This window comes from Polistes canadensis, unplaced genomic scaffold, assembly GCF_001313835.1.
Source record: "Polistes canadensis isolate GaletaPanama2010 unplaced genomic scaffold, ASM131383v1 scaffold_41, whole genome shotgun sequence".
NCBI classification, from domain to species: domain Eukaryota; kingdom Metazoa; phylum Arthropoda; class Insecta; order Hymenoptera; family Vespidae; genus Polistes; species Polistes canadensis.
Genome location: NW_014569588.1, coordinates 60,282 through 85,685, shown reverse-complemented (window position 1 = coordinate 85,685; position 25,404 = coordinate 60,282). Strand labels below are relative to the sequence as shown.

Genomic DNA, 25,404 nt, shown 5'->3' with positions numbered 1-25,404 from the left:
AAAATAAAATATATAAATAATACAATAGAAATAAAAATACATATATAAACATAATATTTGTAGAAACAGATATGGTAGTAACTTAGGTAAGATTTGTACGGCTTTAGTTAGAAAGGGACCCAGATTCGTACGAGGGTCGGTGAGTGTCGCGAGCTAGCTAGGGAAAAAAATGCCAAATGGGTCGACCTAGAAAGTAGCAAGCGAGGCAGAACACACCACGTGCCACGAGTAAGTAAGATACATACAAAGAGAATATAATACGTCCTACGTACATATATACGATCAACGAAGAGGATATACATCTTTTCTCTCGTTTTAACATTTCAAACATTATACTATCTTTCTACTAGGATAAAACAGAAAATAACTCTACACTATCCGGATTTGTCAAAGAAAATAATAAGATTAAAATCATGATAATATAATTAAGAATAATTAATAAACACACCTATACTCTTTCCCTACTTTTTTTTCTTTTTATTTCCCTATCAAACGATGGGTTAGTCAAATGATCTCTCCTCCCTCTCCCTCTCCCAAAACAAAAATAGGAACATTTAATCATTATTATATAAATATACGATATTGATTATTATAATAACAATTTAACGAATTTCTTGTGTTATCCCGTTACACAAGCGTATTTTCATTATTTCTCATATCGTTAGTTAATTTACGAGATGAGTAAAAGAAAAATGTTCACAGACAATCCTTGACAATTATTTTCCTATAATAAACCACTCGTCGTATTATTATCTCACCAGTGACCCTCCAACCCTCTCCTCTCTGTCCCCTCCCCTCATCTTCCTTTATAACGACTGTAGAAAAGATGTTAATATCCGTGAAATTGTGAAATAAAAAGAGAGAGAAAGAGAAAGAGATAGAGGAAGGGGGCTCGGAGGGAAGGACGGGGGAGGGAGAAGTACACATAGCGGTCTAGTTAAAAAGAAAAAAAGAAAGAAAGAAAGAAAGAAAAAAAAAAAGGTACAACGTTTGATTATGATGAGTCGGTGACAGTAGTTGCTTGGAGAGTCTTCTAGTGGCTAACCGTAAGATGAAAAGATAGAAACGTAAACCAGGAGAGAAAATCATGAGCTAAGAAGAAGAAAGACGAGGAAACGAAAAAGAAAAAAAAAAGAATAATAATAGTAATGAGTAAGAGAAAGATATACCAAGCTGAGAGTACAGTGTTAAAAAAAAAACGCAGAAAGAGAAAAGAAGACAAAATTACAACGAATGAACGAGGAACGTTTAGTAATAGTAGTAGTAGTAGTAGTAGTAGTAGTAGTAATAATATTAACATGTGTCCCTGTATATATATACGTTATAAGCATCATACAGGGTGATCTAAACAAAAACTACAATGTATCCTAATTTAATTAGATTAGATTTTATTTTTACGCGAACTTTACTGTTTTTTTTTTCCTTTTTTTATTACACGATTATTTTTAATTATTAACACGATCGATCCGAATTCTAATTGTAAGAAAACAATTTTAGCTTGGTAAGAAGAAAATTTTGTCTGAGAACGAGTATACAAAGTATTTTTCGATAAATGCGATATATACTGCATACATAATATATATATATATTATTTTCTTTTTACATGGTATTCTTCGTGAACGTATCTATCGTGTAACAAAAGAAAAACCATAATTAGATATATCGCGTAATAGTAATATAAAGATAATATAGTTGAACTTCTTTTTATTAGAAAAACAAAAAAAAAAGTGATTCTGATGTATCTTTTTTTTAATAAGATAAAATGATACAAAATTAAATTCTATTCCAATGAAATATATTAAAATGTTACGTAATTAGTGAAAATTGTTGTCAATAGCAATACAAATAGAGCTCACCTTGTATATACACACGTAACACATACACACACACATGTACAAAAACGAAGTACACATTGAAATCATCATTATGTCTTTGCCGTCTTAGTAGAGAGACTCTCTCTCTCTCTCTCTCTCTCTCTCTTTCTCTCTTGCTTTTTCGCTTTCTTTCTGTCTTATTTTCTTTCTTGAATAGGCAAGCTCGTGATCTCGGCAATGCACTTCGCAAATGCACTCTCTTCTATGCGCTCCTTTTAGAAATAGAAAGAGAAAGAGAGAAAGAAAGAGAGAGAGAGAGAGAGAGAGGAAGAGAGAGATAGATGCCATCTCGCGAGTCATTACCTTCAATTCAACTTTAATGGTCCGATTCTTCTTATTAGATGCAAGCCAAGAGAGGCGTTATGCATTTTCCAACGACTGCTGCAATCATCAACGCGCCTGTATAAACCTAAACGTAATTGCTCGTCTCTTTCTTTCACCTAACAAAAGCAAAATGCAAGTAAAGTTGCTTTCTTCGATTCCGAGCTTTAGCAGGCACGTGTCTTACGATGACAACGGAACGGAAAATATGCACTTTTTAAAGTGCACTTTGTAAGAGAAAAAAGAAAACAATACTAATAATTAATAATAATAATAATAATAATAATAATAATAACGGAGAAAAAATACAAAATAACTTGGAAACGAAGTAGACTAATAAGCTGAGGAGGAAGAAGAAGATAAAAAAGAAGAAAGAAAAAAAGGATGATGATGAAAAACCGGCTAATTGGAAAAGAACCGTGTGGTTCGTTGTGTGTTCTACTAACTGGAAAAACGATCTCGATGTAAGAAAGTAGCAAATCAGAGAAAGAGAGAGAAAGAAAGAAAATTTTAATAATAATAATAAAAAGAAAAACAAAGAAAAACAGAAATAGAAAAGGAAATTTTCTACTTATTCCCAACGTGTTATCTTTTTTTTTATATTTTTATTTTGAAAATAAAATATATATATATGTATATGTATCTATCCGTCGAATAAATAATATCGAAGAGATATTACAATAATTATTATCAGTGAATTATATGAAGTAAGAAAAGAGAAGGAGAAGAGGAATCTAAGATATGTTGTAAAATTTTTATTGAAATCGTATTAAACTCATTTCTATCTGGCATGCGTTCTTCGTATAAGTTAAACGAAGTATCTTCATCATGCTAACTGCTTTCCCTCTCTTCAAACTATCATTAAGAGAACGTAACGCATCTATTTATTTATTATTTTATTTTGTTTTGTTTAGTTTTGTTTCGAGCAAAATTCATACTGAATAACAGGGACGTAATTAAGACACGGAAAGTATGCTTAACGTAGTTAAATCATTTCGGACAAATTAGAACGAAAAGAAAAAGAAAAGAAGATGAAGAAGAAGAAATATAAGAAGAAGAAGAAGAAGAAGAAGAAGAAGAAGAAGAAGATGAAGAAGATGAAGAAGATGAAGAATAATAATAATAATAATAATAAAAAGAAATTGAAAGAACAAGCCGGATATTATCATCAACGATTTCAACGTAGGTTGTTATTATTGTAATTACGCGGATGTTTCCGCATACGGAAAAATTTTTCGAACTGTTTTATCGACCCCAATTTTTCTCAACATCTCTGATACAGATTATTATCACGTTTAACGTTTAAGATAAAATAATAAACGATTAAATAAATTGATTAAAGATTTGTATTATTTTTGTTCGTAGGATCGATCGATATAGATCGGTAACTCGGATAAAACGATAATTAGAAAATCTTTGAGAAATTATTGAAACAATAATTATTCTACGAAGAGAAGAACTTTTTAAGACAAACGTAATATTTAAAATAACCGAATTATAACGTATATATACGCGTAAAAGGAAAACGTGATAACTGTTCTCTTCTTTTAACGATTTCCTAGCTAATACGAGGGTATTATATTACACGTACAGTAGGAACGTTAGGTTTTAGTGCCGAAGCTAAAGTCATGGGTGTCTTAGTTTAACGTTTAATTAAAATGTAAAAGAAACAGAAGAAGAAGAGAAAACTAGAAAGAAAGAGAGAGAGAGAGAGGGAGAAATTAAAATAAAAAAAGTAAAATTATAATATAAAAAATATTACGCAGGTAAAAAAAAAGGAACGATAGGTATTTACAGTTAAACGAGAAAACCCAAGTGTACAGATAAGTAAATTACTAGAACGCGATTCTCTCATTGGAATATAAGAATCTCTTACATATATTTCTTTCTTTATTTCTCTCTCTTTCTGACGGTAAACCACGGTTTGCGGTTTCGTCGAGCGTCCGCTCGAACGAGCATTGATCGGAATACGAGAATTATTAGTTGCGCTCGCTTTACGGGAAAATACTTTACGAGTTCGTATCGCCGGTAACGTCCTTTCCTCGAAGATATCCGATACAAAGTGGCCTTACCGATTTTCTACGCTTGGTCGAACGATGATAATCTTTCAACGGTTATCCTCCCCCCACCCCACTCCGTACATTATTCTGAATAAATGAAAAATCGTTCATAATCGATTCGATCGATCGGTTAAACATGAAGTAGCATTTAAGAATTGGAAAGAAAAACTATAGATAAAATTTAATTTAAAAAATAAAAAAACGAGAACGAATAGGAAAGAAGTAAATTTCAGAGAGAGAGAGAGAGAGAGAGAAAAAGATCTTCCAGAAAAATAATAAACAATACGATTGGTTAAAGAAGAAAATGACAACTCTGTTTCTCTGTAACGGTTTTATAAAGACAAAGATCTTTTCTATTCTATGGACAAACTGTATATATCAAAGGATATATTTTCAATTTCGACCGCAAAAGATGATTGCAAAAACGATTTTGTTATTTCCGTTGGATTCGAACGGACGCGTCTCGCTCAGCTGATCCCTAAGACGCCCACCATTTTGTCCGCCATTTTGCCCGCCCTCTTTGCTAATTTCAAAACGATCTCAACTTATCGCTTTTCGCGTGATCACAGGTTACGACGGATTGAAGGGAAAAGAAGAAAAAAAAGAAAGAAAAAAAAGAACAACGAAGAAGAATAAAATGAAGAGAAAAAAAAAATAAAGTAAGAGAAAAATAGAAAAATTTACACGGAAGGAAATGTCATCGAGGAATTCGCAATCGGCTAGGAATTATTGTATTTTTTTTCCTTTTCTTTCTTTCTTTCTTTTACGGAACGATTTTAGTCTATTATTCGTACGATCGTTCCTCGAAACGAACTCTCGAAGAAACTCGAAGTGTTAGCTCGGCCGTGACTTGACGCGATATACAAAAAAGCAATCCCGCAAAAAGCAAATTCCTCGCGAGAACGGACGGGTTTCCTAGCACGGGACAAATTGAAGAGAAGATAAATAAGTATAGAAGTACTATACTTAGGTTTCTTATTGTCGCGATTCAAGACCGTTACCGAAACGAAATAAATCATCTAGATAAAAATAAAATGAAAATAAAAGAAAATAAAATTGTAGTAGTTAATAACTACTAAAAGGAGGACAAATGAATCCGTATATATCAATATCGCTAGTGGAACGTGACGATGATATTCAAGCAAATAAATCGAACTCTAATGACACGAAATATATACTTATTTAATTACTTTTTATGCAGTTTCAAATAATGATAACCATCTAAAAAGAAATTTGATCGTCAATCAATTTACATAATTATCCAACAAATATATTGAGACTCGCATTGAAATCTATTTCGTTTAAACACTACTCGTTGAAATAAGAAGAAATCATTTCATTTCTTTTTTACTTTCGAATCCTCTATAAGTCCGTATAACTTAGAAAAGTCATCACCAGATATCAATAAATTAATATTTCTTTACATACATATTTCATAATCTTTATTTTGTAATCGATAAAAGATTCTTTATACCGATTATTATCAATTCTTACTTAAAAAAAATGTGTAAATAAATTAAAAATATCTTTGTGACACTTGTATCCAATTGTATTTTAAAACTTAATATTTGTTTGTGATTACAAGTTATATAAATTTTTTCGTAATCGTTAATAACAAAAATTATTTTATCGTTTATTTAGAAATAGAAAAAGTATAATTAAAAAAAAACCGTTACAAGAGGATAAAAAAACTAAAAAGACGCGGGAAAAATCTATTACGATATTGAAAGTAAATTGAAACAACACTTTCTAGATCTTATTTTTAGCCAAAAAAAAAAAAGAAAAAAAAGAAAAAAAAAGAAAATAATATCTTTTGACGTAAACGACGCTTTATCATCGCAACTTCATCTAGATCGAACGTGTGTTAGCGAATCCTTTGATCGATCCTTTCGAAAGAAGCGTATCGATATATATCGATCGATAATATAAGATAAAATCGTGCGATGAGGTAGATCCTTCTGATTAATTGTCCATTAATCATACGTGCGGTGTTCCTCTGATCTAAACGAAAATGATCGATTGATCGAAGAAAATCAATCGATCGTTAAACTAACCGATCGATTTCTCGATCACAAAAAATCGATAAACGAGAAAACCTCCACGAATACGCGGATTCATGGTCATCGAATGTATATGAATGAATACATAATAAAATAAAGCATCTCTTCCTATTCATATATGTACCGGGTGTCTCATTTCAAACGATATGAAAACAAACACCATTGATCGTATATTAGTTTTGTATAAATAAATATTATGAAAGTTGTTTGTGATTTTGAATCCTTTGCATATTACTTTCGCATATATGCGTATCAAATAATTACATCACAAGCGCATATATAAAATTTACAATTTTCATTTCTAATGAAATAATAAACATTTCATTAATCCTATTTTATAAATCTTTGCATCTACGTATGTTAAAATTTAGGCATTATGTAATACTATAAACAAAATGTGCATTAGCAATTTCAAATCATTTTCTACAAAATAATAAGAGTTAAATATAATCATTTTATACTACAATCACACATTGTATAAAAAAAAATACATTACATCGTAAAGATACCAAAATGAAAAATATTGATTTACAGAAAAAAAGAGGTAAATAAGAAAACAATCGTTCGCATATTGAATCTTTGATTTGTAATAAATAAAGATCCAAAGATCCAAATAATGTTTGATCAAATTGTTGAGATACTCGGTGTGAGGAAAATATACTTAAAGAGACATATATATACATAGAAGGATGGTTGAATAATAAAAGGGACATTTAACGATCGTCACTTCCAGTTGCGTTCAAAGCCATTATCCGAGCGATCATCCGCAATGGGGTTACGTGCGGAAATCGCATTAGCGTGAAGAGATTAACGACAATGAGCTCAGTTATTTTTGTTTTCTTTTTCGCTACCGCGATGATTCTTCTCCTCTTGCTTTTAAATTAGATTTATTCTCGTTCATATATATATGAGAATAATCATAGATCCTATTATACCTATTAAGATAAATATCTTTACTTATTTATCGGTGCATAAATTATGTCATCATTTTTATTTCTGTTTATTGGTTGTTGTTGTTGTTGTCCATCACGAGATAACGAAAAAAGAAGAGAAAAAATAATTTAGAGGTTGAAATCCTCAGTAAAAGTATTATAAGTTATGAGAAAAATATTCGAAAAATTGATTCCTCGAAGCTCTAGAGACTCACGGTGATAAAGATAATAATAATAAAAAAAAAAAGGAAAAAAAAAGAAGAAACACATCCAAGAGGTAATTTATGAGAAAGAAAATAAGTACGTAGGATCTTACTTTATCGATACTCGAGAAACTAATCGAAGCGTGTCGGTTTATAAGAGTAAATCGTTCGGAATTTAGACGTAGGAAGGGATCGAGAAAAGTTCGAGAGTAATAAGTAGTAATATTAGTAATAGTTTTGTGCCATCGTAAAAAGATGAAATTAAAAGAAAAATATTTAAAAGGGGGGCGCGGCATAATTCTACGCACGGTTAAACAGAATATTAATTGCTCGTCATAGTTGGAACCAGGACATCGAGAAAGCGTCTCTGTCGATGTCCTGGAAACGTCAACTTTGTGAACTACGACGTTGTAGAGATGCATTTAAACGATTTTCGAACGATTACGGATTATACTTATTGATTCGACATATTTGCTTGAATTATTTCCGAATAAGAGTAAAAAAATATGAAGGATTTAAACCAAAACAAAAAATAAGTAATACGAAAACAACACTTTTGTCGATACAAATACAAACCTGTACCTCCTTTTTTTTTTCTATTTCTTGGATAAATTTTTATCATACGAGAATTTTGACCACAAAACATTGTCATAGAACTTAATCGTCTAACTTATTTAGTTTCTCTTTCTTATCACGGATTAATCATCCCTAGAATATTACGATCTAGTATGGTATAACATTAGAGAGCATAACGAGAGAAGAATACCGGTTTTGCCTTCCTCCCTAAGAAGAAATGCAGTTGCTGCTGCTTCTACTTCTGCTACTTCTGCTTCTACTAGTGCGTTTCGTTAGAACAAAAATAAAAAAGAAGAGACAAACGAGCCTGAGTACTTTAACCATAGAATCCTTTATTCCTTTGGTTACGTTGGATAGACGCAACCTCGTATACCCTTAATTAACTATAGTATAATACCTTCTTTTTTTTTGTTTTTTTGTTTAATCTACGAAACATTTTTCCATTAAAACTCGGCGATATTTTCCGTTCGATCGTTTTACCTTTGACGTTAGTTTGTTTTTCCATCAAATAAACACGAGGGTAGAGGAGATCGTTAATGCTTGAAGAAGAAGAAGAAGCTTTTTACCATAATCAAAATCATTTCTTCTATTTTTATTTCTGTCTCTGCTCCTAATGCACAAAAGGTCCAGAGGTACGAGGAGCAACAGAATCCAAGGGGTTACCGTGTACGATTTACATTTCCGTTTCTCTCTTTCTCTCTTGGCACTGTTTTCTCTTCGGTTTAGTCGCCAACACGTTTTTCTATGTCTACGTGTTGGTAATACGTGTTAACCTGTACGTGTGTGTGCGAGCGGTTAGGATCGTGCACGTGATTCATGGGGCTTTCGTAGAAACGTGTCGATTTTGCATCTCCACGATTCGTGGCCTCCTCTATAAAACGTGAATCCTACTTATACGTTCACCGAAGGGGCAACCTCGCTGATTCTTCTTCTTCTTCTTATTCTTCTTCTTCTACTTCTTCTTCTTCTTCTTCTACTTCTTCTTCTTCTTCTACTTCCCTTGCTTCTACATTGCGATTTATGGAGCAAAGAGAAGAGCTACGATCTTGTTTATTTGTGTACGTGTATGTATATGTGTATTCATGTACCCGCACATGAATATCATGACCACTACTATTAATGTTGCGGTTACTACTACTACTACTACTACTACTACTACTACTACTACACTACCAATGAGAGAACTACGATTTCGTTTATATGTATGTACGTGAATATCCTTATACACTAACCAATACATTATTACTACTGCATCAAGATGCACACCTTTGAAGTTAGTTGAGAAAGGAGAAGGCCCCCGATATATCTCGGACGCGCGTGCAATCCACCCACGCGTGTCACAACGACCACGCGTTTTTCTTCTCTCTCCCCTCCCCCTTACCCTCACTCTCTCTATCTTCCTTCCTTTCTTGCCTTATCTTCTTTCTCTATATACAAGGACTACCGAGAGACATCCTATTTATCGCACGGCTTCGAGTATTCGACAGACATGAGCCAAAGAAAAACGATAAATCGATCTTATTATCGATCTTACGAAGTGTACTCAGGTTGGTTGCCAGTTAAAACTCGAAAACTTTTTGTTTTCTTCAAACTGATATAGATAAATTTACTCTCTTTATTCTATTTATTATTATTATTATATTTAAAGTTGATTTTTGAATAAATTTGATCTCATGGGTTTTCTTAATTATTATTATTGTTATTATTATTAATGGTCATGGTGGGTGTCATAGAAGAACCGCGGATTGTATTGTTCGTGGAACCGTGATGATGATGATGATGATGATCGATCATCAGTGAGTGTAATATGCATTCGAATGTTTTTTTGTTTGATAAGTAATTGTAAAAATTTAACGAACATCGAAGGTCAACGAACTTTCAACATAATTGCTAATTAGCGAATACTATGGGATATGAAATTATTCAAAGATTATAGATTTTTTTTCTTTTTTTTTTACATTAGAACGCGAATTATTTTATTGTAGAAAATAACTTTTAGCTGTTAAGTTTGTAAAACGTAATTAAAATCTTTTATTCGTTTATATCGCGTTGAATTTTTCTATATTTAATTATCGCGTATATAATAAAAAAAAAAAAAAGAAAAAAAGGAATCGTTATCAAATATTCCATGCAACAGCGTATTTGTATTTAAAAAAAAAAATTTCTAACATAAATAAAAACTGACCAATGCGATCACGGTAATATTATATAATAATAACATTTTTGATTGGATACTTCTTCAATCTTTGTAAATCAATATTTCGAGACAATAATCAAATGTAATCGAGTGCATTACAAAACGTCACGTAATCACTAACGAGATAAACGAAAAAAAAAATACACAACTACAATGTAATGATCGATGTGTTAACACACAAAATTGCATTTTATTTATTTAAAATTTATCTAACATTCATATTTGTTGATAGTGTCCACCAAACAGAAAGATTTAAGAACCTAACCCCCCACCACACCAAACCCCAGCCCCTAAATTAAATGAATCTTTTTTTTCTTTCTTTATTTCGAAAAACGATGTTCGAAAATTAATTTCCCATATGAAAAATAATCTCTTTCGTTAAAAAAAGAAAATAAAGAAATTGAGATTATTGTTAATTGTTGATTATTCTTCACGATATAATATGTACAAATGAACAAGAGATAGAGATAATTTATACAAAGTACTTGGGGCACAGAGTCATAGAGTTATTTCTATTCTTTTCATGACTTATACAAGCTCGCCAGAAGATTGTCAGTCTCTTTTCCTCCTCTAAAGCTATCTTTCTCTTTCGCTGAATCATTGCACTTTCGAACAACGAGTAGCGAACTCTCCTGTCCACGAGCGTGATTCGCAGGAACGTGGCAAGGATAGGGAAAAGGAGAAACAAAGAAGAAGAAGAAAAAAGATAACAACAACAACAAGAAGAACAAGAAGAAGAACAAGAAGGAGAAGAAGAAGAAGAAGAGGAAGAGGAATCACGTAAAGCAAACTCTAGAAGGATGATAATAATAATAATAATAATAATAATAATAACAATGATGATGATGATGATGATGATGATGATGATGACTATGGTGATGGTACTGATGTTATTGTTGATGGTATTAGTGATGGTTGTAACCTATAAGATAGGACCAAGGTAACATACCAGGATCCTCAACAACGGTGTCAGCGACCCCATAGAGATTATTTATTCCTAAAAGGAAAGCTTGCTAAATTCGATCAAACTCTTAAACCAAGATCAAACATTATCCACAGGAAAAATGAAAGAGAGAGAAAGGAAGCTTCTCGTAAAAGTTGCTGCTGGGACGAGAAAGAATGAAATCATCGGAAGAATTACATACGAGATACGTGAAATGAGATGGGAGAGGGGGGGGGGGGAATCGATCACGCGCGCGTGTTTTGTTGCTTGGGATTAAGGGGAAGAGGAGAAAAAAAAAAAATACTTCAGAAGAAAAATACTAAATCAGTATCTTTCCTTTCGTTGGTTCTCTCGGGATCACATGCGAACGATTCGAGGAAGTTCCCACCCCTATGTGGTTGCACATTTAACGAAGGTTAAACGTTCTCGGCACGAAACAACAACGTACGAAGAACGAATGATGAAGCAACCAAATGAAAAAAAAAAAAAAGAAGACAAGAAATTCGAAACAAAAAGTTGGTATTTGAAAGAAAGAAAGAAAGAAAAGTTCCATCAAATCGAATGGCTGCCCCCTACCACCCCCCCACCCATATCTCTCCCTTCCCTACCCCCCCCGTCATCCGTAGAACGACCGGACAGCTACCGGAAGCGAAACGGAGAATATCGATTCGACACGCGAAAGCAGCTGCACACGAAAGGTCGACGAGATTTCGTGATCGAAACTTCTTTATCCCTTTTTTCTTTTCTTTTCTTTTCTTTTCTTTTCTGTTCTTTTTCTTTTTTTCTTTCTCTATGTGTATTGACCCCATGAAGTTAGCACGCGAATAAAGGACGACACACAACAACGACGCGCGTGTAAGACACTTCCTTTCTTCTCACGTTTGCCATTGGACACGCCTACGAACTACTATGCTATACTAGAGAAAGATAGAAGGATGATGAAGAAGAAGAAGAAGAAGAAAAAGTATAGAAACGTACGACCCGGAAGAAAGTGTAGATTAGACTCGTGCACCCTAAGAGCTAAGAGGTTCCGGTGGGGTGCATAGCTTCACGTTCCAGGAAGAACACAACTTGCTATGAGTATCCATCTTCTTCTTCTTCATCTTCTTCTTCTTCTTCTTCTTTTTCTTCTTCTTCTTCTTCTTTCTTTTCCTTTCTATTTTATCCTTTTATTATTATTATTATTATTTTGTTTTTTTTTTCTTCAACTTCAATATTTTATTTTCTTCCCATTTGCGTTGGTCCTTTTCACACCGCGCGTGTGTTGCACTAAATATTTATTCTTTATTTTTCGATTTTTCCCTATTCCAATCATTCATCTTTCTTTCCCTTTCCTCCTCCCATCCCTTTTAGTGTTATCACAAAATTTCGAGAAAGAACGACGGTATATCGTGGTATTGTTTGAAAAAAAAATAATAAATAAAAATAAAATTACCCTCACCGTTCCATTTTTTTTCTTTTTTTTTTTTTTTTTTTTTATCTAAACTCAATTTTCTTCCAGAGTGTTAGATGTTATAAGCGAATAAAAAAAAAAAAAAAAAAAGAAAGAAGAAGAAAAATAATAAAGAAAATTAAAAAGAATAAAAAGATTAGAAAATAAACGATTATAGGATTCGAATTCCATTCGACAAAATTACTTGCCTTGCTTCTAACACTCGATACAAGTACTTACTTACTTACTTACTATACACTTTGAAACAATGTCTCCCCCAAAGAGGTAAGCCCCGTTATAATGGTTACAACGCGTCGAGTTAACACGCTCAACGATATTTGCTTACGGTACCAACGTAAAGATACGTTTAGATCGTTTTAACGGCGTTCGACATGCGAACGACGGTTGTTTAGTTCCTTACCACTACCCGAGAATCTTGTTTGGATCGATTAAAAATCATTCAAATAAATATACGATTAATCTATTCAAATAAGAAATATTTTGAATAACATTTGATACACTATGATACGAACATCATTCGGTATACTTTTCAAGATACGCGAAAAATTAATAGAACAAAAAAATTCATTTTCGAATACGTCATCCAATAATTATATTCTCTAAATTATATGTAAGATATTTTTAAAAGATTTGTTTAATTACGTTGAGTGAGAGAAATATAAGCCACGATTATAAGATTAGATGTAAAACTATGGATGACTCTCGTGAGCCTAATTAAAAAAAAAAAAAAAAACTCTGGTGTCACGGTCAACGTGTTAAGAAATAACCCAAAAAAAAGAAAAGATAATTCTTAATACAATGTACATGTTAATATATGAATATAAGTATTAATCATTAGATTAGATAGGAACGGTTATACAAAAGCTATTTAAAAGTTAAAAAATAAAAAAAGGCGTTCGTTTAAAACACAGTACTCCATTTTGCAGACAGGAGTAAGATTGCCGGAAGGTGCAAGCGCGGCATTGGCGAAGCCCACCAAGTATCATTATTATCCTCACAATCAGCACATTTATTTGCTTCCGGAGTGCGCGGTCCAACAAGTTTGCAATGCCGTTTACGTCAGATTGAACTTCACTCAACCACTTTGCGCCTGTCCTGGACGTTACCGCGACCCCTGCAGTGCTTCCCTTGACAGTGACGATCATCATACCACCGAATTGGTCACCGATCCGCGTACCAAGGTAACAAGATTACTATATTTATCTATTTCGTATAAGAAGTTTATAAATGAACTGATCTAAAAGAAACGACAAGTTTTTTGAATCCAATCGTTAGACTAATTTTCATTCCCAATCTCACATTTGTCATATTCAAATAATAATAATAATAATTATTTTTAATGATGAAATTTAACAGGGAACTTGGACATGAAAGAAGTAGAACTATGTTTGATTTAGTTGGACGTTTCGTCCCTTTATTGGGACTTCTTCAGCAACTTAATCTTTACAGTTCAGCGTCTTTTTTCATTGAGTAGACATACATTTTTCTTTTTATTATTAATATTCAAAACACAAAACATCTAAACTTCGTTAAATTGATCGTTATTATTTAAATAAAAGTTTTGTTGAGGAACTTAAATAATAACGATCAATTTAACGAAGTTTAGATGTTTTGTGTTTTGAATATTAATAATAAAAAGAAAAATGTATGTCTACTCAATGAAAAAAGACGCTGAACTGTAAAGATTAAGTTGCTGAAGAAGTCCCAATAAAGGGACGAAACGTCCAACTAAATCAAACATAGTTCTACTTCTTTCATGTCCAAGTTCCCTGTTAAATTTCATCATTAAAAATTGTAATTTTTGGACGAGAGAAATACTAAATAAATAATAATTATATTCTTGCATTATATTATCAACCTATTAAATTCACCTTATTACAAGTGAATTCTTCTTTAATACGATTAAAAAAATTTGCTTTAAATATTTAAACAACTAAATTATCTTAGAATAATGAAAACATTGGATTCTTATACATAAAACGATTTCACTCAACACAGCATTTTCTAAGAACTTATCCTACCGTGTTATAAAAAAAGGGTTAACCTGTATTAATATTCTAACAATATAGGAAGAAAAAAAAAAGATTTAAATACTGATCGGATTCGTTTGATCTGAAGATAAATGTTCTATCACGATAAAGCCTACCACCACTCCGTGTATTTCCTAGTACATGCGCGCCAATTACTCGATACATATTAATTAAACGAAAAGGAGGAGAAGGAGAAGGAGGAGGAAAAGGAGGAGGAGGAGGAGGATGGCTGTTCGTCGTCACGAAGCAATTCCGTATGGATAATGAGCGGTAGGATTCCGCTTACCGGTTGTTGAGAATGCCTACGGCTCGTGCTCGTGTGCTTTTGCTTTTGCTCTTGTGCATTTGCTCCTCCTATTCGTCTATCTTAGTTTCTCTTCAGTGATGCAATGCAGAAACTTCGTGAAACTTGAGGAGGACATAAGGGAAGAAGAAGAAGAAGAAGAAGAAGAAGTAGAAAACCGGCATGTCAGTCCGCAAGAAACGTTCACTCACTTTCAACCGGTGTAACGACCTCGCAAAACGTAACTCGTCTGCTAAAGAAACCGCAGTGGACGCACGTGTTCTCTTTTTTCGTTCTCTTTCTCTTTTATTTTCCTTAAAACCCACCATAAAGTAATGTAACTAAGAGAACCCATATACTTATATGGATATATACGTAATATATATATTATATTTTTTTTAAGAATATAATATAATTATATTAATATAAACCACGAAAAAAGAAAAGAAAAGAAACAATTTTGTTAATATTTTGTTATTAATTTCGACGAATGATATCGGTTTCTATTACTATTGTTAACTAATTAGAATTCGTAGAAAAGAAATATATATATCGTTTATCTTCTTCCAGGCTCTAACACTCGTAAAAACATGCGAACCGGTGGCTGAAATGCGAGAATGCAGAGCACCGAGGGATTGGTCTCTCCTAGCCCTTCAAAATACTCGAACGGGAAAATCTCATTATTTGGTGATATGCCGATGTCCAGATTCAAATATACTTGGTAAGAAAAGGATAGAAAAAAAGAACAAACATATTTGGGGAAATATTCGTAAAAAAAAAAAAAAAGGATGACCTTGGTAAACAAAAATTCTTTTCATTCTTATCGCAGAGGGCCCGATGAGCCACGATCAACCAACTTATGCCAGTGTACCAGGAATTCGCGTATATGGAATGATGTGCGTACAAGGAAATAGAAGAGGCCGACCATTAAGACATATACGTAGTCTTATGGGTCAGTTATGCTACCTTTATCTTTAATCTTTCAATCATATATACAATATTTTTGTTTAAATTGACAAAGTAATGAAAGTCGGTTCTTTTGAACGAAATATTGCAGGTTTCAACAACAATTTGGAAGAAAATACCGAACAATTTTTATTCGGCGATGATGATAAGCCAGAATTTCCATGGGATAAGGTTGATCAGTTAATGAAGACGGCAGTTTGGGAGTGATTTTCTTCAATTTCAATTTTTTACATTAGCTATTTATCTCTATTTGGAACTTTTAATTTTATTCTCTTTCACAAACGAACCCCTCTACTACCTTTCTCTTTCCAATTCTTTCCTTTATGCATATGTTTTCTTTTTTTCTTTTCTTTTCTATTTTTTTTTTTTTTTTTTTTTTAACCAAACCATCCATATACACCGCTTCATATTTCATCTCTTTATTTATTACGATATCATCCTTTCTCGCGTTTATACTTTAGCATGCATATACTCGTATATTTATATTATTCATTAAGTTAAAACACCGAGAGGGCTCGAAATTATTGGCACAAAATGAATTAGAAAGAAAGAAAAAAAGAACAAAAAAAAACAAAAAATACAGATCGTAGATTTTCATTATATTTTCCTTTATCATCGTTGTACGTCTCGATAAAGAGGATTCAAATCGACGATTCGAAATTTTTATTGTTTGTCCCAGAAGGTAGATCTTAAGAATGCATGTAATACGTGAAAGTGTATACTTACGTATATGTAAGTTATGCTTACACGATCGAAAATATAACGATTAATTATGAGATATATATAAGTATATACATAGATTTTTAAACGAATAGCTTTTTAATACTATGCTACTATTATTACTATTATTACTATTATTATTATTATTATTATTATTATTATTATTATTATTACGATGAAGTATCATCCCTGCTCGTCTATGCTAATGTCTCACGTAAATTTAATCTACTCGAAGTAGGATCGAAATGAAAGCGTTCATTAGTAAAGACGATCTTATAGAAGGAAAAATTCTAATATTGATTATAAATCGTCAACGAGGTAGTTCGCTTAATTGCAAGTATAGAAAATCGATTATCGTTATATTACATCAGCCATTATACAGACTCCAATTAAGCGCAGAAGAAACAAATTCGTTTACGATTATGATCGACGTAAATATAGGTATGCATATGTCTTTACTTCTCTTCTCAAACTATTTATTTATGATATACACTATTACTCTTTGGCAATAACACGAATTTAACTAACGTTCCTTGAGGTATCGAGATCTATCAATTGAAACGTTTCCGGAGGATAGGATGTTTCTATTAGCATACAATTTAAATATATAATGTTAGATCAAACGTTTTTTTTAAATCTAGAAAATATGTATGATAAAAAAAAAAAAAAAAGAAAAGAGATACAAAAGAAAAATATAATAAACGCCTGCGGAAAATTTTGTGGCCATAAAATATAAAAAAACGTTTAACTACGTAAATCAACGTATGATTAGATGAAACTTTTGTTATTGTATGTACGTGTGTACGATTAAAATTATTCTGAAATATTAATGTTTCCGTTCAATTTTGAACTTAATTATATATATATGAAGGGTCCACGAATGAAACATATTCACATCAGATTATGAAATTTAGAAGTATGGAATAACTATAAGAATTTATAATATTTAAAAATTCTCTCTTAAAATGTTTTCAAAATATGATTGAACGTGTTTTATCTCTGTATCCTTCGTATATATAATTGCATATATGTATATCTGTTAATTATCACTCACCGAGGACATCTGAATTGACCAAGACATTGCAACTGTACATCGGTGTGACCAACCGTGGACGTCTTAAATTGAATGCTTTCCTACAAGCTTCTTTACACGCAGACATCAAGTGACCACCAAGATGACCTTGACTTTGACTTCCACTTCCACTTTCACTATAGAATAACGAAACAAATAATACAATAAATATGAAATGCAATATAAATACATGTAACAATTGAATGAATGGTAATTTACCTGTTTGCATCTTGAAATATCTGCCACTTTTTTAAAACAAAACAAACACCCATTATTGGTTCTTCGCACAATGGGCCAGCTAACGTAGCTAACTGGAAGCCGTTAACCATACTACTGTCATATCTGAAAACAATAATGAAAACTTGTAGTATAATAATAGGACAAAAATAATTGTAATAGATTATTCTGTTGAAACGAATACTTACGAAACTCGAGGATCGGTCGATTTAGTTTGTCGTTTCCAAAAATTACGATGATTATAATCCGTCTCGTTTAATAAAATGTTAGGTCCACATTTTCGTGGTCCAAACGACCATATCTGGTCTAAACTTATGTTCCAGCCAGCTTCCTTAAAGACGGCCATCAAATCGTTTTCAAAACTTTCCATTGCTTTCTGCTGCTTATCCGATGCGGTTGAATTATAAGTAGATAATCCATTCAGATCGGAACAGTTTTCAACTTTCGAGGAATATTCTTTCTCTTTGGCGAATTTATTGAAATGCTGATCCATCCACTTTATTAGATCGGCATGTTTCTCTAATAGTTTAGTTACCTTTTCTGGAAGTGGCTTAGCATCAATTTCGAAACAGCATTGTCGATTAACTGTCCACGTTTCTAAATTAATTTCTTCTGCCTTCTTTTCAATAACTTCATTTACCATGTCCACTTTTGGAGGTGGTACAACTGTTTCTCTGAAAGGAACGATGGGTTCAGAAACGTTTATTTCAACCTTCGCGTATTGTGATGTTAGATCTTCTAAACATCTCTCCAGATGTACTTCGCCAGCAGTGTTCAAAATAATTTCACCTGTTTCTTGAATCTGTACGATGGCACATGCGTCTGCTTGATTAAGTAACTTCAAACCATTCATCAGTTTTTGTAAATCATTTGGATGTTTTGGTTCTAATGCTACTCGTAAAATTGGAACTGCGAGAGATGTTAATTCAGAGAATGATGGGCAAATTATAGTATTGGATAAAGTTGCAGTTTTTAATACATGCTCTTCTAATCCACCTATGCCAAATACATTTCCAGCAGGAATTTCGGTAATAGATTCTAGTTCTCTTCCCATTAACAGAAACAATTTTTCAATAGTTACTTTAGTAATATGTCTTCCAGGTTGCAAATCTTTTAACGTAGCCACAGCTATATTTTCTCCTGCTTTTTGATACTCTAAAGCTTTAACAGGATTGTGTTTTGGTCCAAGAACATAGACTTCGCTGCCTACTTTAAGCGTACCTGAATATATTCTTGCGAAAGCTAATAAAGAAGTGGTGTTATCATTATCCGTCAAAGGTTCTTCATCTAATTTTATCTCAGAATTATCTATGCACTCTCCATTAGATTTTTCCTCAGATGATTGTTTTTGAAGCATCATCTCTGCATGTTTCTGCCTAGCAGCTTGTTTTCTTTGCGCCAACTCTTCAGAAGTTAAGAGTTTCACTTTATTTTCTGGCAAAGATTCCCGGTCTACTGGAAACATTTTAGAGATGAATACAATTACTGGTGCTTCTGATGAAGAATTGCAAGCTAAAAATGCTTCTTTAAGTTGTTGCATTTCCACAGGTAAAGTAGAAAAATCAGTATTTCCACTAATCAAACGTTCAATCTTCTCTTCAGATAAATTATGCGGTGCAGGTACTATTTCGCATATCATATTATTGCATGCTCGAGCCAAAGGAAGCCATTGAGAATACACAGCACGTAATTGTGCTTTAGGATCTGTATGCCTTAAGTCTCTTGGCGTTAATTTAATATTTAATTTCTCAGCAATGGAGGGTATTTTATCTTTGTCTTTTCTTACAACTATAGTTTCATATAAAGTCCATAAGTTATCGAGAATAAGTTGTACAAATAAAGGTTTCTTTGCTTTCTCTTGGGCTCCTTTCATAATTCTTTTTGTCTTACTATTTAAATAATAATCTCCCCAAAGAGTTTTCAGTAAAACTTTTTTACTGAAGCCTAATTTTGTAGAAAAAAATTGTGCAAATTCTTTTATACTGAATCCCCAAGCATCGACAGCACTGGAAAACAGAACGTTGCCTTGTTCTGGTGAAAAATATAAATTAGAATCATCTACTTCATTAAGTACAGATTGCCAATCGGATAGATTTGTTTCTGTAACGTTCTCATTCTTAGAAATATTGGTATGTTCTTTATCTTCGCGTTCCATTATATCTCTAGCAAATAATTCTCCCATAACTGCATTAACTTGTTCCAAAAGTTGTCTTAAATGGAAATAAGTATCCAATGGCGACAATTTGATCTCTGTTATCAGTCTATCAATTTTATTCAAAATTAAAATAGGCTTGAGACCTTCGATATAAGATATAGAAAGAGCACTGCGAGTTTGGGGACAAATCCCTTCGACAACATCAATGATAATAAAAGCACCATCGCATAACCTAACAGCAGTTGAAACTTCTGATGCAAAATCAACATGACCAGGAGAATCAATGATATTTATCATAAATTCAGTGTTATTATAAACATGATAAAGAGATATAGAACTCGATTTCATTGTAATTCCTCTTAGTTGTTCATCCGGTCGACTATCCAAATATCGAAGTTTGCCGGCAAGTTTATTAGAGATGATACCATTACTTGCAACAAGAGAATCTGCTAACGTGGTTTTTCCATGATCAACATGTGCAAGTATACAAATGTTACGAATATGAGCAGGATCTCGTTGCAGCTCACATAGCTTCTCTGCCTTTACAATCTTCATCGTTTATAATTAATGTAAAAAAGAATGAACCAAAATATAAATAGTACTTACAAAAATAATGATGCAAAATAATGTATACGAATAAATAAGAGATCTAAGTTTTGAAGACAACGGAAGTCTCAATGCACTATAATAGTATACTAAATACTATTTCACGATGCACTATAATGGTATAATAAATACTATTTCACTTTACATACGTTCCAAAATGCACAACGTTCGCTAAACACAAAAGTATATAGTTGGTTGGTTGGCATATCTTTGGTCTTATAAAGCATACTCGCCGGTTCGAACGATAAACTGGAAAATGCGTGCCTGATGAACACGCCGGAATATTTTTCTTTTCAATGTTCCTAGTCGACATGCAATCGATGTTACAAAAACGTGCTTGAAATTTGGACAATTTTAAGGTTAGATGCATTAAAGCAATAATGATCTAACTATTTTCAATGATACCAACGACTTGCTTGCAATCGTAGCAATAAAAAATCTTTTCTGATTTTCAATACAATTAATCTTTCACTAGATCACAACATTTTTCGCGTAAAACTTGGAAATATACAAAGAAATGACTCCACGGATGAAAAGGTCTAGCGTACATGACGACACATGACGATACATCCCTAGTCTAGTAAACATCCCTAGTCAAGTATACATCAGTTATATTATTGTAAAAAATACTTTTTCCACATTTATATAATATATTATATTTTCATAAATTTACATATAATTTAAAAAGTATTACTTATAGATTTTAACTATATATTATAATGCTTTATAATTATATATCGATAACATAAGAAGTTTTTAAGAGTTAATTTGATCCTATATGTTACTAGCGCGTAATTCTTGAATATTACACCATAAGTTGAAATTTATTATTTCAAAATATAGCGTCACACACACAATTATAACGACAAAATTGACTGTATTTATCTAGGAGATTAATAAGAATTAATAGAAAATGACTTCAAGAACACACGAATTAATTTATTCGACAAAATAATAAAATGTTTTTATTATATAATGTATATTTTTTTAAATAATATCTTTCCTGATTTTGATGTGTCAACAAATTTCTTCTTTTTAAATTTACCTAAATAACTATTTTATAATTCAATGATTAATAATATTTATTGCATTCTTCATTTCCAGAAAAATGATTAGATAAACCGGAAACTGAACAAATATCATTAAACCTTAAGTCTTTAAATGAAAATAACATTGCCAACAATTATAAATATTCCTTTAGAAAAGAAAAAATTAACTAAAAGCGCTTTTAGAGAGAATCTTATCTTTTCTTTAGATTTATCATAAGCTTTTATCTTTCGAATAAACCTTTTTTCATCAGCAAAATCGAACAAGAATTGCGAACATGAGCATTCATTGCGTAAATCTTTGCAAATGCGTAAAAGAACAAATAATATTGAACGATTATTACTATATGCACACACACAAACATGTTTGTATATTTGTTCAAAACAAATTTCTATTTAATTAATGTCTTACATCATCTTAACATAAAAATAATTGTAAGAAAAAAATGTTCATATTACACAATATAATTACGCAATAAAGATTCGTACCGATGTTTTCAATTTATCAGACCTACGATCATAGCAATATCTATCTCAAGTAATTAAATAAAATAATAAGTGTCATTGTAAGAACAATTAAATCATTTTACAATAGTTACGTTATTTATAAAACATTATTCTTGTTGAAAATGATTCCTATATACAAAAAAAAATTCAGTGTAATTATCTTAGAAATAATTATTTAAATACTTTAATTTATTATGAACATATACCTTAACATGACTAAAATAGAATCGAAAAGGAAAAAAATAATAAATTATATAAACTTCGAGATAAAACTCGATGGTTTCCTGTGAAAAATATAAGCGTATCTATTTTTTCGTTTTTCAACCGTAACGAAATTGTAATTAGTAGGATTTATATAAAAGAGAATCTAACGATTTTACAAGTAGAAGAAGTACGGGCAGAAAGCAAATATAATAAGAAGCAAACATGATCAAATACGTTACTGTTGCTTGCCTGTGCCTAATGCTTGTAGTAAGTAATATTTATTTTTTTTTTATCATAAAATTGGTATAAATTACGAGTATCCAATTAATTAATAGATTTGTAGATAATATTTTGATAAATAGATTATGTAGATAGATACAAAATGAACTTTAATAGATGTAGTAGACATAAAATTTAGATTGAGTAAAAATTACCAAATACTTATTCAGAAATGTATACTTCGATAGAAAAGAGTTAAATTTCATAAAAATGTTATCCTTTTAATATTAAAAATGTAATTTTAATGTAGCTTGGGCAAGCAGAGTCACAAGATCAACAGGAAACTACAACCAATAAGAGAGTACGTAATAGCAAAATATATTTGATAATATTGAATAATTTTTTGTGAATATTAATGATTACATATGCTTGCAGGTCGAGCGTGACGTAGATATGCCAGAATTACCTCAAGCACCTGGTTTACCAGTACAATTCTCTGAAATGGCAAATACTTTCAAAGATGGGGTGAGATCTGCCATGGATGCTGCGGGCGATTTCGTGTCAAAAGCAAAAGATGCAATGGAAAGTGGTGCAGGAAGACGTCGCCGTGATTCAAACCAACAATAAAATTTGACCTAATCGCTTGTATCACTACATAACAAGTAGATATCGTTGAATATTATTCGCGAATATTCTTCAAATATAATATTATTTTAGAAAATCGACTATAAACAGAAAAACCACCATTATCAGTTTGATTTTAGACTTCTTCAGTAGATTAACCGTGATTATATTTTTATCGATCGAATTTTATTTCAATTGAAATTTCTCAGACCGCACTTGCTATTGCAAATTGACGAAAGAAATTCTAATATATTATTATTTGAAGTTGTTTCTTTTTCTTTTTTTTTTGAAATAATGAATAAAATATATTAATATCTATTGCAGGAAATATTGAAATGGGGCTTGTAAATCCGATGGACGATACTTTTTCAGCACTATTTTATTGATATGCATTAAAACCTATTAATGATTATATATTATTACAAAATATACACAATTTTTTATGCACGAAATTTTAACGAATAATTTTGTAATCGAATAAAAACTTACACGTTAAATAAATTGTCATTCATTAAAGTATGCCTTAAGCGTAACTTGGATCGAAAATACAAATAGTCCATCTCCTTCCTGCATTCTACACGGAAAGAAACTTACCAATAGCGCGATGATGCCTGCTAAATTAAAGCATCATTTTTTTCTATCTTTTCCATTTTTTCTTGTTTCATCATCTTATATTTAAGATAATTATTTTTCAATTTAAACATAGTCCGACTTGTCAATTGTATTGCACCTTTCTTATAAACCCATGCCAGAGTCTTCGCACATGCGTACAATAAATGATGCGAAAAATATCCAGTTGTTAATAATTCGATTCCTACAGTTTTCAAGGAAGATTGGGCGAAATTATCAGGAGTCGATATCATCCAATTTGTTGACCTGCGAAAAACAAACGAATTTTCCAATTTTTCAATAATCGACAACAAATTTCTGATCAAAAAATAAACTCGATCGTGATGAATAAATGAATAAACTAATAAGCATTCTTACCTTATTTTTAACATCTTAGTGGCAACTGGTCCGGGAATGATACATTGCACGGTAATACCACTCGAAAATAATTCCGCAGCTAAATCAGCACTGAACTTAATGATATAAGCTTTGCTAGCAGCATAGACTGTTAAATATGGACTTATAATATCACCCGTTATTGAGCTTATATTAATAACAACACCCTTCTTTCGTTTTATCATGCCTGGTAGAACCACCCTTGTTACACCGGTCACACCAGCCACATTAATTTGCACTATTTTATTCAGCATTTCTTCTGGCACTTCTGTCATCAATTCTGGATAATCGTAAGCCATTGCAGCGTTGTTAATTAGAATGCCAACCTGTAAGGACGTTTTCATTATTATCATAACTTCTATCATTCCTCTCATTATAAATGTACCTCGAGTTCTTCGATAACTGCAGCTATTTTAGAGTAAACCTCTTGACCTTTGGTTAGATCAGCCTCAATGATACGAGTCTCCACCCCATATTTCTCTTTTATTTCGGTTTCGACGTTTCTGAGCTTTATCAATGATCTTGATACTAGAACGATATCGAGTCCTTTAGCAGCGAGTGCTTTGGCATATGCTTTACCAATACCATCGGTTCCTCCTGTGATCACTGCCCATCTACCTTGACTCTTTAAATCTATACCTAAGCCTAGATTTGGTGCCAATAATTTTATCCACGTAAAATAGCTTACTTTGAATAAAATTCGGAAGCTCACTGCTGCTAGGATCACTAAAGAGATCTTCTCTCGTTTTCCTGACATTCTTCTAATTTTCTTAATTTGATTATTTTCTTTAAAATTATCATAATCGACCACTCACCTATAATAATCGAATGATACTGAGAACGTTTTTTGAATTCGAAATGTATTAAATGCTTTCACGTTCATTTATTTTTTTATCAATAATGTTTTATTTCGCATATGATATAAATAATATTAACATATGGTTGATCTTTTAACTTATGTTAATTGATGAACCTTACCCTTCCTAGATATGAACATTATAAGAAATGWRGACGGTTCCATTGTAACAAACTGGTATGTGAAACCCACAAGCTCTGGAAGATGTATAAATTACAATTCAAATCATCCAATGAGCCAAAAAATTGGGGTCAT

The 25,404-nt window shown here is 31.9% G+C and overlaps 3 protein-coding genes across 3 annotated transcripts in view; 1 reads left to right on the top strand and 2 right to left on the bottom strand.

Annotated features, from left to right (window-relative positions):
* LOC106784837 (elongation factor Tu GTP-binding domain-containing protein 1) overlaps positions 1–21,247 on the bottom strand; it is a 69,934-nt gene extending 48,687 nt beyond the window's left edge. The window contains exons 1-3 of the mRNA XM_014744783.1: positions 18,116–21,247; positions 17,910–18,032; positions 17,673–17,827 (exon numbers count right to left, since the gene is read on the bottom strand). Coding sequence (XP_014600269.1) covers positions 17,673–17,827; positions 17,910–18,032; positions 18,116–20,637 — 2,800 coding nt within the window. The 5' untranslated portion in view covers positions 20,638–21,247. The remainder of the gene's footprint in view (positions 1–17,672; positions 17,828–17,909; positions 18,033–18,115) is intronic.
* Positions 14,758–16,731, top strand: LOC106784841. Its single transcript, XM_014744786.1, has 4 exons — positions 14,758–15,307; positions 15,503–15,653; positions 15,762–15,884; positions 15,990–16,731. The coding sequence occupies exons 1-4, from the start codon at positions 15,296–15,298 to the stop codon at positions 16,103–16,105; spliced, it is 402 nt and encodes a 133-aa protein (XP_014600272.1). The 5' UTR covers positions 14,758–15,295; the 3' UTR covers positions 16,106–16,731.
* Positions 21,248–23,807: 2,560 nt separating the features above from the next.
* On the bottom strand, positions 23,808–25,050 carry LOC106784830 (very-long-chain 3-oxoacyl-CoA reductase-like). Its single transcript, XM_014744766.1, has 3 exons — positions 24,679–25,050; positions 24,276–24,619; positions 23,808–24,164 (listed from the first exon to the last, which is right to left on the bottom strand). Exons 1-3 carry the CDS (start codon positions 25,048–25,050, stop codon positions 23,903–23,905), a joined length of 978 nt encoding a protein of 325 aa, XP_014600252.1. The 3' UTR covers positions 23,808–23,902.
* Positions 25,051–25,404: the final 354 nt, after the last annotated feature.

What these genes read in the sequence shown, in the direction of transcription:
- LOC106784841 (XM_014744786.1), top strand. An exon ending in TCCAGATTCAAATATACTTG is followed by an intron (nt 15,654 to 15,761) that starts GTAAGAAAAGGA and finishes TTCTTATCGCAG; the next exon opens with AGGGCCCGATGAGCCACGAT. An exon ending in ACATATACGTAGTCTTATGG is followed by an intron (nt 15,885 to 15,989) that starts GTCAGTTATGCT and finishes GAAATATTGCAG; the next exon opens with GTTTCAACAACAATTTGGAA.
- LOC106784830 (XM_014744766.1), bottom strand. Translation starts at nt 25,050, where the DNA reads ATGTCAGGAAAACGAGAGAAGATCTCTTTAGTGATCCTAGCAGCAGTG. An exon ending in CAGTTATCGAAGAACTCGAG is followed by an intron (nt 24,620 to 24,678) that starts GTACATTTATAA and finishes ACGTCCTTACAG; the next exon opens with GTTGGCATTCTAATTAACAA. An exon ending in ACTAAGATGTTAAAAATAAG is followed by an intron (nt 24,165 to 24,275) that starts GTAAGAATGCTT and finishes TGTTTTTCGCAG; the next exon opens with GTCAACAAATTGGATGATAT.